The sequence below is a fragment of the Quercus lobata genome, chromosome 5, assembly GCF_001633185.2.
Source record: "Quercus lobata isolate SW786 chromosome 5, ValleyOak3.0 Primary Assembly, whole genome shotgun sequence".
NCBI classification, from domain to species: Eukaryota; Viridiplantae; Streptophyta; class Magnoliopsida; order Fagales; family Fagaceae; genus Quercus; species Quercus lobata.
This window is the reverse complement of record NC_044908.1, coordinates 55,292,332-55,306,033: the sequence shown is the minus strand read 5'-3', so window position 1 is coordinate 55,306,033 and position 13,702 is coordinate 55,292,332. Positions and strand designations below refer to the sequence as shown.

At 34.5% G+C, this 13,702-nt stretch overlaps 1 protein-coding gene across 1 annotated transcript; it reads right to left on the bottom strand.

The window, feature by feature from the left end:
• Positions 1–11,241: 11,241 nt before the first annotated feature.
• Positions 11,242–12,520, bottom strand: LOC115990711 (stemmadenine O-acetyltransferase-like). The gene is made up of 2 exons (XM_031114512.1): positions 12,206–12,520; positions 11,242–12,123 (listed from the first exon to the last, which is right to left on the bottom strand). The coding sequence occupies exons 1-2, from the start codon at positions 12,518–12,520 to the stop codon at positions 11,242–11,244; spliced, it is 1,197 nt and encodes a 398-aa protein (XP_030970372.1).
• Positions 12,521–13,702: the final 1,182 nt, after the last annotated feature.

Here is a 13,702-nt window from a genome sequence, read left to right as displayed (position 1 = left end):
TGGAGATGCTTAATCATTGCACTTAAAGTAAATGTGTAGATGAATTGTTGAGGAAGGTTTGTGCCTTCTCTTTTCTCCTTTATTATTTTATGCAATTTATCTATGTTTTTATATCTCCATGTTCTCTTATTGGCCAATCCTTTTAAATTATATACATTATCTTGAGTTTTGAATCTTGAGACTCTAGACATCATTTTCATGAGTCGATCACATGTAAAACAAATTCTACATGGTTTGCATTCCACATTCCACAAACTATCCGATTAAAGAGGGTTTTTCTATTGTTAAAAAAATAAATAAAATCAAAGTCTCCCATATTCATAATCTGTATTATTGAGACTCAACAATGATGTTTGTTTATGAGAACAAAACACACAACATTTACAATCAAAATGCTTTGATGTAATTGATGAGAAAGATAAAGAGATGTTTCTCTATGTGTTGTTCTCTACGACACCACGTGTAAGTGAAAAATTATATCACATGCACAAATGAGCCCTTGACCCCCTTATATAGACAACCAAAGGGTGTGAACTCAAGAGATGGCAACTATTTGGCAATGGACACAACTCTTTGACAATAGGCTGAATCGAGCCCACTATTGGGCATACTCTATTTGAGTTTTGTTTGACCCAATATTTCTAGCAGATTCACCCTCTCCCCAACCACCAATCCCCCCCCAAAAAAAAAAAAAAAAAAAAAAAAAAAAAAAAAAACCTAAAAAGAAAAAAAGATTGTCATTAGGTCAGATGGTTTTGAGAAACAAACACACACAACGGGTAGATGAGGTTTTAGCATATTGACCCAATAGAGATGACTTTGTTAATCCTCCTAATATATAGATATTAAGCAGCCACTTAAGGAGAGTAATTTCCATTCCTAACATGGTCCCAACCTAATTATGCATGTCTATAAATATTCAAAATCACCCAAACATGATTAAATGGCAATCACACAAGCTTGCTATTAATTATAGCGACTAGAAGAATAAAAAACAATGAAATAAAAAGGGATTTATAGAATAGGATTTAAAACTAAGGGGAAGCTTTGGAATTGATGAAGGATTATTTACTTGGAAATTTTCTGAATTGATTTGGGAGAGAATTTGGGTGTTAATTTTATGGAATAGAAATAACAAATTTTCTCTTACATACCATAAGCATCAGCGCCAAAGCACAAGGAATCCGTGAGCATGTGCATTGGGTCCAAATTTTTTCAGTCTTATTTTGAGTTTTTATTCTTTTTTTTATATATATATTTTTTCTATGAAAGTCATGAGGTACAAATTCTGCACACTTGGTCAGTATGTAGTTCACGAACACCATTTTGCTTGTTCTTGATACAAATGGGAAGTTTGTGTAACGTACTTTCTAAATGTACCAACTTTTGGTCATTTTGTGCTATAATAAAATGAAAAAAATGTTCCTTAGCAATTGAGAAGTGGGGTGATTCAAATGGGAAGTTTTAAATGTTTATTTTTTGTCATCCTTGGTACACATATTTTCCAGCAATCTTGTGAGCATCAAACATAACTTTTTGTTGCAAATCATTGAGAAACATGCCTAGTTTACTAAGTCCCAACATTTTAGATCACCCATGGGTAATTTGTGACAAATTTGTGTGCAAAGTGGACATATCTCAATCTTATCTCGAGTCATTTTCTATGGATTTTGCATGATCCTTTCCATTTATATAAACTTACATTTTGGCCTTTTGGATCTCTGTTTAACTCAAATAAAGTGTCATTAATTTTAGACATGGAAAAATGGGTTAGAATTTTTTGACCCGACTCAACCCGAAAAAACATGACCCAAACCTGATTTTTTTACCCGAAGCAAAAACAGGTTGACATGTGACCCGACTCGAATAACCCGTGACTTGACCCATTAAAAAAATTTACAAATTTTTTTTTTTAAACTACGTCCTGATACTAAGTGCATAAAGCACAAAGCACCAGAATGGCAATGCCAAACCAGTAGGCAATAGTCAATAGTCAATAGTCATTAAATTATTAAATTACAACTTACAAGAAGACAAAACAATAACTCTTTACATGCAAGTGCAACTTGCCTATTTGATCTTGGGGCTTCACGAATCACAAATGAAATGGCAAAACCAATAAAGCTAAAAGCTTCAGCTTTGCTCCATAGACCACAGAGACATGACAATTGACATGAGAAGACTTAGACAACACAACCATTAAAAAAAAAGAAAAAAAGTCTAATTCAGTTGACTAGAGTCCAAAGCCAAAATTGTGAGTCACATGAAACTTGAAAGAGTGAAGCAAAAACATAACAACACAACACAACACAACACAACACAACAACCACATCCACGGACCACAATCCACAAGGGTCAAGGGCCAAAGCGGTAAAGCCCCCTCAACAATTAGCCCTCCGCCCTTCTTTAATGGCACGGATCTCATGAGCATTTCGATAATTACTGTTGCTTCTGAATCAAGTTTTATTACTAGGAAAAAAATTCTTACTTCGTATTGATCACGTCTTTTACCTGAGAATGTGAAAGCTATGTTATGTACTAAAAGTTGGCTATATGGATTTGAAGGTAATTTAATTTTTTTATAATCATAATTATACAATTTTAATTCTTTATTGATTTGCTTTTATGATACATTGAGTTATATTAAAATATTGTATTGTAGATGAAGATGCTGACGAAATTGGCCAACTTGAGCTACAATTTGCAAGTATGAATATTTGCAATGTTGAATATGCTACCAACGTTGAGTAGATAGAGATTGAGATTGAGGTGTAATTCTTATAAAATATTTACTATTCTTCTCTACTTAATATGTTATGTTTATTTTTAAAACTTTTTTTGTTTAGTTTATCTTTCTAAGTAATTTAACTTTACTATTATTTTAAATGCAACGGGAACATGTGCACTTAAGAAGACCAATAACTTGCTACTTTGCTGGCTTACTTGTTTTGTTTGCTTTAAGATCTATCTCTTTTTGAAGTTGTAAACTTGTAATTATATGCATTTTGATAGTGAACTATTAACATTGAAGACTTTTTCCATCATGAATTTATGACTATAAATAATTTTTGTTATGCTCAAAAGTCAAAACTGTTAGAATTGCAAGAATATTAACAAGTGGCATTAAATGCAATTCATTTGCTTAACTGATTTTATTCATTCCCTCTAAACAGGTTGTCATTGATTTTTTTTGTAATTGAAAATTTTTTTTTTTTGAAAAATACAGGTCAACCCGATCCGACCCACAACCCGATTGACCCGTGACCCATTTGACCTACCAACCCGATTGACCTGACCCGAACCAACCCGACTCGCTCATTTTGCCACGTCTAGTCATTATAGAAAGTCTATGATGCCTATTTTCTAACTCCCCATGTCATTTTTATTTTTAATCTCTTCATTTAACAAGCCCACGTGTATTTGGAAGCTAGCTAAATCCTCTCATTTATTTACTACTCTCTCAGCTTTATCTTTATTCGACTAACTTTGCTATGTTATGACTATTTCAGTGTGGATTTGTGTTAATTGTGGCATAACAACATGAACGCCTTAGTGTTTATTGTATTTATGTTTGTTCATCATGTAGGCGAAAGCTAAAGGGGTGGCAGTCAAGCACACGGATGTATATCAACAAGTATACCGCACCAAAGATGGGGTTGCTGTTAGTGCCCGTGTGCAAGATAACATGGTAAGCATAATTTGATCGAATTGAATTTTAGTGTAATTTGTGTTTGTATTGATTATGGTGTGTAATATATTGTTTGGTTCTTATGGGAAAACAGGATAGGATGGCAGCACTTTTGAATGAATAGGGCATACAACTACAAGGAGAGATTGGTAATGGAATCCTCTGGTCCAACGACGACACGTATGCTCAGGTGATGGGTCGTCCAGAGCACCCAGGACGTGTACGTGGGGTGGGTTTTGGAATCACCCCATCAGGAAGAAATGGCACAAACTATTCACAGTTTACCTCAACTCCGTCGTCAAGCAGAACTCACCAAAGGATGTTAGAGTTGGAGACGAGTCATGAAGAGCTTAGGGAGAAACTAGCTCAATCTAGGGAGGAACTAGCGAAATCTGAGGCAAGGCATAGGGAGGAACTAGTTCAATCTGAGGCAAGGCACCGAGCACAAATGGTTGAAATGATGACGTCAATGAGAGGCATGTTTGAGCAACTTAGCTAGGGGATGCGTGATATAGGTCCTTCTCAGGTAGCAAACAAATGTTATTTAACGAAACACTACTTTTTGCAATGCATTGTTATGTGATATTAATACAATGCCTTTAATATATTTTAGGGTGGCAATGCTTGATGGGAATGAAACTGTGAATCCTGAGGTAAAACAAAATTTCTCTAAAAACAGTAGCCTACATATATACATATCATGCTATGATGGATAAACTATGAACCTCAGTAGTCAGTATAGGAGGAACAAAAACTTTCAGCTGGTGAATATGTTATAAAAATCTCATAATGCAATTGTATTATTGTAATATAAGTTGATTCAAGACGCATTTCAAAGGTGTATGATATAGTGACTACTCTAGAGTATCGCATTCTTATTTGCCACCTAAAACATGAAGAACACAGTTTCTTGGCATATTCACATCTCCATGACTAGACACATGCAAAATACGTAATGTAAAGGAACAAAACAATAGCTCTCATTATCAATGTCAATAATGTATTGATGAACTTGATTGAATTGGAAGTTTTGACTAGATTGTTTTAACGAATAGTTGAATTATTGCTTAGTCTTCCTCTCATGTTACTCTTTGTATTGCTTTTTTTAATCCAAATGAGCTCTCCCTATTTCTAATTATCTAGGTACGTAGTCTCGCACCTATCATATATAATCTCTTTCACTTTTCCCTTTCATTTTGGCATTTGAAAAGCCAAATCACTCTATAATTAGGCAAAAAATAATGCCAAATAATGTCTCGTTCCCTCATAACATTATTCTACCAAATTGCTCCATTGTGAGGCCTTTTGATACAAATGTGCATCTAAGCATTGCCGAATTACAATTTCGAATTCATGTTTAGAGTATTATGTATTGCAAGCAAAAATTTGGCAAATTTAACATGACAAAGAATAATTTGTGCATTTTACCATGAAGTGGACAAGAAAGCGTTTCCGTTCAAAATTGAAGCAAATGAAACTGAAGACATTCTAAGCATGTTGTAAACACAAACATTTGTATATATTTTTGTTAACACAAAGGTTAGTGATGTTGCTGCTTGCTGCCTGTGGCTGTTTAAGGGCAGTTTAGAATGTAAAAAAATCCTTCTTGTATATTTTTTGAGATGTACAAAACTTGTATATATCTTTTGCTGCGTTTTGTGTTGGGAACTTGTTATGGAACTTGTGATGTTGGGATGTAATAGGAAGCCGTGATAGCAGGGAGTAGTGATGTTGGGAACTTGTATATAGCAGGAAGTTGTGATAGAAGGGAAAAAATTAAAAAAAAAAAAAAATCTATAGTCGTGTTTTAAAAACGTAACTATAACTTGTTCCAATGTAGTTGAAAAAGGGAACTATAGTCGTGTTTTTTTACAAACACAGCTATAGGTCTGACCTATAACCATGGTTAGAAACGCAGCTCAAATCGGGCCCATAGCTGCGTTTTTAGAAATGCAGCTATAGGCTGAGACCTATAGCTATGTTTTTGAAAAACGCGGCTACAGGCTAGCTTTGAGCTGCGTTTAAAATGCAACTATAGACCCTTTTTTCAACTACATTGGAATAAAAATGCAGCTATAGGTCCGAAGCCTTAGCCACGGTTATAAACGTAGCTCAAAGTTGGGCTATAGCCACGTTTTTCAAAAACACGGCTATAGGTTGGGGTCTATAGCCGCGTTTCTAAAAACGTGGCTATAGGCCTATTGCTGTGTTGTTTAGGCCATGTTTGTAAACGTGGCTCTATCCTATAGATCCCTTTTTTTGTAGTGTCCCCCCCCCCCACCCCAACCAAAAAAAAAAAACCTAAAAAGAAAAAATGATTGTCATTAGGTCAGATGGTTTTGAAAAACAAACGCACACAATGGAGGTTTTATTATACATAACTTAGATTTCCTTCATTCAAGACGGAAGTTTATGGACAAAGGATAGGAACTCTTGAATTGGAAATGAGTTTTTATCACAAAAAATCGATTTTATACTTATGCATATTGTTGTATTACGTACATACATATTATGACAGGTAGCTCAAACTCCCTGAATTAATTAATAGGCAAGAATAACATCAAAATAAAGGAATAAAAAAGAGTTAAACTAGAGAATTGGTAAGAAGACCAAATATAATTTAATTAAAATTTGTTTAATGTTGTGTTTGAGTTAAAGTTAAGAAGACCAAACATAATGTAATTAGAATCACTTTTTTTTCTTTTTTTGGAGATAGTTTTAACCTATAGCATCTGCTCTTGATAATAGTTCTTTTATCATCAGACTAAGACACCAATCAATTTTTGCTGTAGGTGGGAATTGAACCCTAAATCTGTTAATCAACTATTAGAACTAATTTAGCTAGAATAGATAAAATGTAATTTAATTATTTGTTTGGTATTTTGTTGAAATCTAATTGATTTCAAGTGACATTAAACAATTTAGTAATGGAGAATTATCCAACACCCCAATTCACTTTTAGACAAAGCCCTTAAAGGAAAATACTTTCCCAATGGTTATAGAACCGCCCATCTTGGTCACTCAATTATTCTTAAAACTTGACAAAGGGAATCAAAACATCCATGTTGTTGCTGACCTGATTAATAGCTCATCCCATAGTTGGAAGTTTGACACTGTTAGGTATCTATACCAGCAACCCACTTGCAATGAAACTTTGCACATTCCTATACCTAACACAGAAGGGGGAAGAGACAAAGTCTTGTGGAAACACTCCATCTCTGGAGAATTCCCAGTTAATAAAGCTTATGAGTTTCCGCATAAGAACTTTATGGCTGACAATCCGACAGGAACAAGACAACTAGACATTCATAGCAGAGTTTGGAGTGTCTTATGGAAAGTGAAGCTACCATTAAAAATCCTCACTTTTATATGGAAACTTCTCCATGATTGTATATTTCCATTAAAACTACCAATCTCAACCAAATCTTGGTGGGTCGATGGCTTGCAAGAAGCCAAGATGTATTTTGGAAAACAAAAAGTTGGATCAGGAGAACTTGAACACCTCACAACCTTTATTTACAACCTTATGGACAATCTGGAATCATAGAAACCAAGTCGTGCATGAAGGTAAATGCCCTAATCTCATTGAGATAATACTAACCTCTCAAAATTGGCAATTACTTGTCGAAATTGGAAGCCATAGGGACTGACAGACCAGAAGGAGCAATTATGCTTTTAATACATTAAATAAGGAAGGAAGAAAAGATCTTTAGAGGATGCAATAGTAATGGTTTTGGCACCCCACTAACAGCAGCCAAGGAAGCACAAGTGGGAGCTCTTTTGCAAGCTAAAGAACTGGGCTTTCGTCATATCATAGTGCTCACAAGATGCAAATATGTGGAGCAAGTTTGCAACAATAAAAGAAAACCTTTTTGGTAGGATCTAGTGCTGCTTACAGGCCTGAAAGCTTTGTAGCAGCAGGGGATGGAATTTAGCATAATGTTAGTTCCTAGAGTTATTTTGTCTGACGTTGATGATATGGCCTCTTTAGCTACCAAAAATACTTATCCACTGTAATTGGGTACACCCAGAATTTTGTAATGCTCCATACTAATGTACTTATGACCCTAATGTATCTGTGATCTTTATGTTATTAATATTATCAAAAAAACTAGGAAACAAGAATCCAAAGGTAGGACTTGTTCTAAAGACACAGATAACCAATGTTTTTCGAAAAAGAAATGGTACATAAACACTCATTTAGCTCACAATTACGGATTACCCATAGATAAGATGCAAACATCAATCTGCATGGGTAGTCAGCCTAGTGGAGCTCCTATCCCATTAGAGGCTCAAATGACAAGTCAATCAAAAAGTAGGAGAAAGAAGAGAGTAATGATGTGATGGAGGTGGGAGAGAGAAAAAGGAAATTCGGCAGTGATATTGTCAAAAATAAATATATAAATAAATAAATAACCCAATTGTGGCAATTGAATTGCCGAAATTGGAGGATTAAAAAAAAAGAAAACTGAACTGTGGCAAGAATAATGTTACGGTCACAAACTATTTTACCATATTTTTACAAACTGTTGTTATGGCTAATTTCTTACTTGTTCTCATCAAGTTCCACCAATAATATCATTTTTTTATTTACTAATAATCACTCATCACATCACTAGTTTATGAAAGTTTTTGTAAAAAAATTTGTATCTCTAGCATTTTGCCAAAAATGGAGGATTAAAAAAAAATCAATTGTGGCAATTGATTTTCCAAAATTGGAGGGGTAAAAAAAAAAGAAATGCTACAGCCATACTTTTGGATGAATAAAATAAAATATCTATTCTACCCAATGAAACTTGTAAAAAAATTATATCTAATAAAAAAGTAAAAAATTATATCTAATAAAAATGCTACAGCCACACTTTTTCGGCAATTACATCTACCACATCCATCACATCATTTCTCTCTCCTCTCTCTTACTTTTTCTCAAAATTTTAGTAATATCATTGCTAAAATTCGCTTCTCTCCTTATTTTGTCAAATAAGTTTAAACAATACTTATATCACAAAAAAACTTTATTTTTTACAATATTCAACCAAAAGACTCGCTGCATGAGACCTTTCTAGACGTCATAAATGACATGAATAGTATGAATCTTAGTATAAAATGAGAGATAGCTAATAAATATGAACAATATGAATCTTAGTCTAGAAATGAGAGGTAGCTAATAAACTTAGGCCGGTTAACCGATGTTTTTAGAGCATTGTTTAATGGACTATCTTAGAAAAGTTTTGATACTTTTTTTTATGGAAGATATAAAAAAAACTGTAAAATAAAAAATAAAAATAAAAATAAAAGATAGTTATTTTTTTCTTTTTCCATAAAAAGTTTCTAAAAATATTTTCTAAACAAATACCTTTAAGGTATCCATTAAATTTTTCCATAAACTTATGTGAGAGATAATTGACTACAAACCTATTTGGTATAAGTTTCAGCTTTTAGCTTTTAATTTTTATATGTATAGCTTTTTAAAACCTTACTATTTCTCGTCTTTTCTCACTTTTTCAAATTTTTTTCAAGGTACAAATATACTTTTCTACACTTTTAGCAAAAAGATTTTAGCAAAAAGTTAGATAAACTATTCCTAAACGGATACTACATTTTTTTTTAGAGAGAAATAATTGACTACATTGATCTTGATAGTTACACTACCTATAGAATTCAAAGAACCTAAAGGAGTATCGATTAGGTTACATATTTGTAATTAAGTGACAACTACATCTAAGTGCCTAGATTAGGAAGAAGCAATACCGATAGTTGAATTTCCACCTTGATGTTTGCTACCTAATGATTTCAACGCTCTTATTTGATGAATATGAGTGATACAAAAATTTGTAATTAATGAAAAAAATATTATTTAAATGGAATAGATAAATCTTATATATATGAAAGCGGCTATGCCGCTATAGTGCTTCGGTATTGTTCATTCAGTGTGTTTTTACTGTTCATCTATAGTGGAAATTTGGTGAGGCTTTTTTTTTTTTTTTTTTTTTTTTTAAGTTTCGAATAGTAGCTACAGTACCAGAAGCCACTGTGCTACAGTAGTTAGCTCTTTTTTTGTCTTCCGTTTGTACTTTTTTTTCTTTTATATATATTGTTTGACTAACGTAACAAATTTCACAATATTTTTACAATTATTGAGGTGTCAATTTCTTATAAGTTAAAATAAAATATGAAACTCTGACCAACCACAATTGAAAATATATGTTTTGTGAAAATGTTGTGACACTTGTTAAATGAATGTGTAAAAGTTATAGTATTTTTAGTTTTGTTCAAATGGCACTGTAGCTACCGTGATTAATAAAGTTACATAAATAATTTTTTGTGAAAAAAAGAAGAAGAATAATGTTACGACATGAATAAAAGACCGAACAAAAAAGTTTTTATTAAAAAGAAAATGCAAACGGATACTCTTGATAATGGTTAATAATTTATTTAAAGAAAATTTTTATAGAAAAAAAACAATTAATATTTTGACATTATTTTCCATTTTTCATAAAAGTAATATAAAAAATTTCCTAAAATGAACGAGTAACCATTACCCAAAAATCACTGTTAAAATGACACTTATTAAAAAGAGTAATACTATAAACACAAACTATTTTACAATATTTTTATAAACTACTGATCATATGACTTTAGTAATTTTTAAATAATTATTAATAAACATAAATATAATAATAGTGATGAATCCAAATTAAAACTAATAAAAATTTATTATATTAATAATTTATAAAAATATTATAAAATAATTAACGACGGTAACATTATTTTGTTAAAAAATTGGACTCATAAATTACCAGGCTTTGACTAATGAAAGCCTTGTGTCGGCTCCCACGTACGACGCAAATGCTAGACTCAAATAACACCACGCGGCAGAGCTTCTTAGAATCCCAACACACTAAACTTTTACAAGATACGCACAAATTCTTTGACACTACCGACACTCGGATTTTGTTACTTCACTTTTCACTCTACACGCTTCACACACCTAGCTGTTGACTTTATTTTCTTCACTTCACCTGCTTCACTTCACGTCACACACTGCACCTTACATGTCTCACTTGGTGCTTTATGAGTTATGACACACCAAAAACTGAGCACCAATATTTCTACATATTTATACATGCTTAAAGTCGGTTAACTCACCGACTCTGAATTCTATAGCACATTCTTTTATTGTCTTTGACTAATAGTAAAAATATCTCTTTCACCAACCTTCTAGACATCTTGTAAAGTTGTGGCTGAGATTAACTTATGCAAGGATTAACTTGTGGCTGAGAATTTCGGAGAGAGAAAGATTGCGTGAGAAATTCTAGAAACGTCTATAGAGAGAGAGAGAGAGAGAGAGAGAGAGAGAGGTGCTTAATGTTTAACAGCTTAAGTACCAGTGTACGATTTCATCATTTCTATTGGATTGGAGCTAGTTATAAATGAAAGTCCAAACCAAGTATACCTAAATAATAAATTAGTTTAGAAAAAAAAAAGAAAAAAAGAGAGAGGGTTTTAATTAGAATTTGACTAAAACTTTATCTCTGTTGACTGTTGGGAAGCTAGCTAGCATATGAGAGCAGCTCCTGGTCATTTTCGAACATGGCCATGTCTTCTTCATTCATGTTCACCCATGTCTCAATTCCATCACCATCTTTGGTACTTATCATGACTGCCGTATTCTTAATAGGAATGCCTGAACAACACACCCAAGTGGGCTTTCCCATACCAAAATCAACTTCATACACAGGAAACCTACACCAACTACTAAACTTACAGAAGTTTTGGAATTGTTTGTCTTCCTTCCCTAGAAAATCCAAATCTCCAACAGGGCCATCTTGTAGTTTCTTCGAGTACTCAGCATTGATTTCCAAGAAAGCGTTCCTAAGCTGCCTCACTAAAAAATGGTAATCCTTCTCCATCTCAACCGGTGTTTCTGCTGTAATCGCAACCCCCCAAAGATTCCCAAAGGAATGCACTGGAAGTTGTGGAACCATTCTCTCTCGCAGGTTCACTGCATGAACTGCTGGTACTTGCTTAGGTTTTGTTGTCCTTATCCGAGCCATCACCATGAAACGCATCCATATGAATGCTGAAACGACCTCAACGCGTGATGCAACCCTGTCTTCTGGACCAAATGCAGCAGAGGCTTCTCTTTTTAGTGCGGCTATGCTCGATTTGTTGAACACAAACCTTCTGGTCACAATCTTTTCTTTTGAAATATAGGCTTCATTTGGCATGAACCCAGTAATATCTCTTGGAGGAAAATGGATGTGTGCATCAAAAATAGGGCTTATAACTTCACTTTCTCCTCTACATGTGCCAGCCCATGCATTAACAAAATTGACTACAGATGTTCCATCAGCAAGCTTATGTGAGATACACACAGCAATTGCAACTCCACCACACTCAAAAATATTATATTGGACAGCTAGGAGAACTTCCTTTCCAAAATCATTGCAGCTATCAAATGGTAGCAATTGGATTAGATCGTTGCCATTTGGATTGTGTATCGCTTGTGATAACTTGCATAGGACTCGAGCTTGAAATATAGTCTACACCCTTGTCGTTACAGTTGATGGAGAATTCTTCATTAATAGGTGTTCCAGCTAATGGAAAGAAGTGAGTTAAGGTTTCAGCTAGAGACTCTTTTAGCAAACGAGATCTTTCAAATGGTTCAACATCCACAAATTTCTTAGAATCATAGAACCAAATGATAGGAAAATGAAAGGGAGGTGCAAGTTGGTCTATGAAGGAAAGCTTGAACTTCCTAAGGTGATGGGGTGTTGGAGATGATGGCTTAATTATCTCCTTGGAGATTATCTCAACATTCATCACCATCTTGCTTTGTACAACCCCAGATTACAAGGAAAAGAAAAAAGTTATGCTTCTTCAGTTCAAGTCCATGTAGCCTCATTATATAGAGGAGGAATGACAATTTTAGGTACCTGATTTGGTAATTTTTTTTCAAGAAATATTCCTATTCAGTTTAGTAGCTTGTAATCACAATATTAAGGCTAAATTGTGAATTACAACCCTCAAATTTGAGGGTGTTTAGATTTTACATTTTAAAATTTTAAAATTTAGATTTTACTTTCTGAAATTTTATTCTATTTGCATCAATAGCTCCTCCATTCATATTTTTCATTAAGTGCCACATAAGCTTGTCACACATGTTTAATTTATCCAATAAATGATGCCACATCATTTTTTGTAGCCTAAAAAAAATTAAATAGTTAAAAATGATATAGCATAACAAAAATGATGTTGTACGGCACCTGGATCCCGGGCCCATACAGGCCCGGAGCCCAGCCTCATGCCGTCCTTGGGCACAGGTCCATGCATGCCCCAGGCCCAGTCCTATGCTGGCCTTAGACACAGGCCCATTAGAAAGGTCCAATTCTCCTGCGCCCTTCCTGAAGCTTCCTTGATAAACAAACAACTGTAAGGTATTGAGGTCCAAGTGGTGGTCGGTCAAAAGTTCCCGGTCATGTATATAAACCTTTACCGGGAAGGTGCGACTTGCACAGGAAACTGGATTGCCGAGCATGATCAGGCACGATGGAACCAAGTTCCAAGATCATAAATGCCGCACCGTCCTCCCACCTGAACATCCACTTTAATCAGAAAGTATTGGACCTTCAGTAGCACTAACGGTGGCTGTAATCACAATCTCCCCACTAACCTTGGCTATAAATAGAGGAAAGTTGGGAGAAGAAGGGGGTTCAGAAAATTAGAGGGAAGAGAGTAAAGGAGTGAGTATCAACTGGGGCGTTGCTTTGAGTCTCTCTGCCGAGAACGACCCATAGTAGGAAATCTTCAAGCCCACTACAAATAGATTGTGAGCCCATAGTAATCCAAGGCCCATAGGCCTCATACTTGGTTCTTACAATTGGCGCCCACCGTGGGGCCCTCCTACAAAGCTGTGGTTCAACTGAGACTCAAACGACGAGGATGTCTGAGGAGCGTTCAGGAGAGCGTGCACCAAGCGGCTCCATGGGATCTTCTCGGGGGCCAACATGG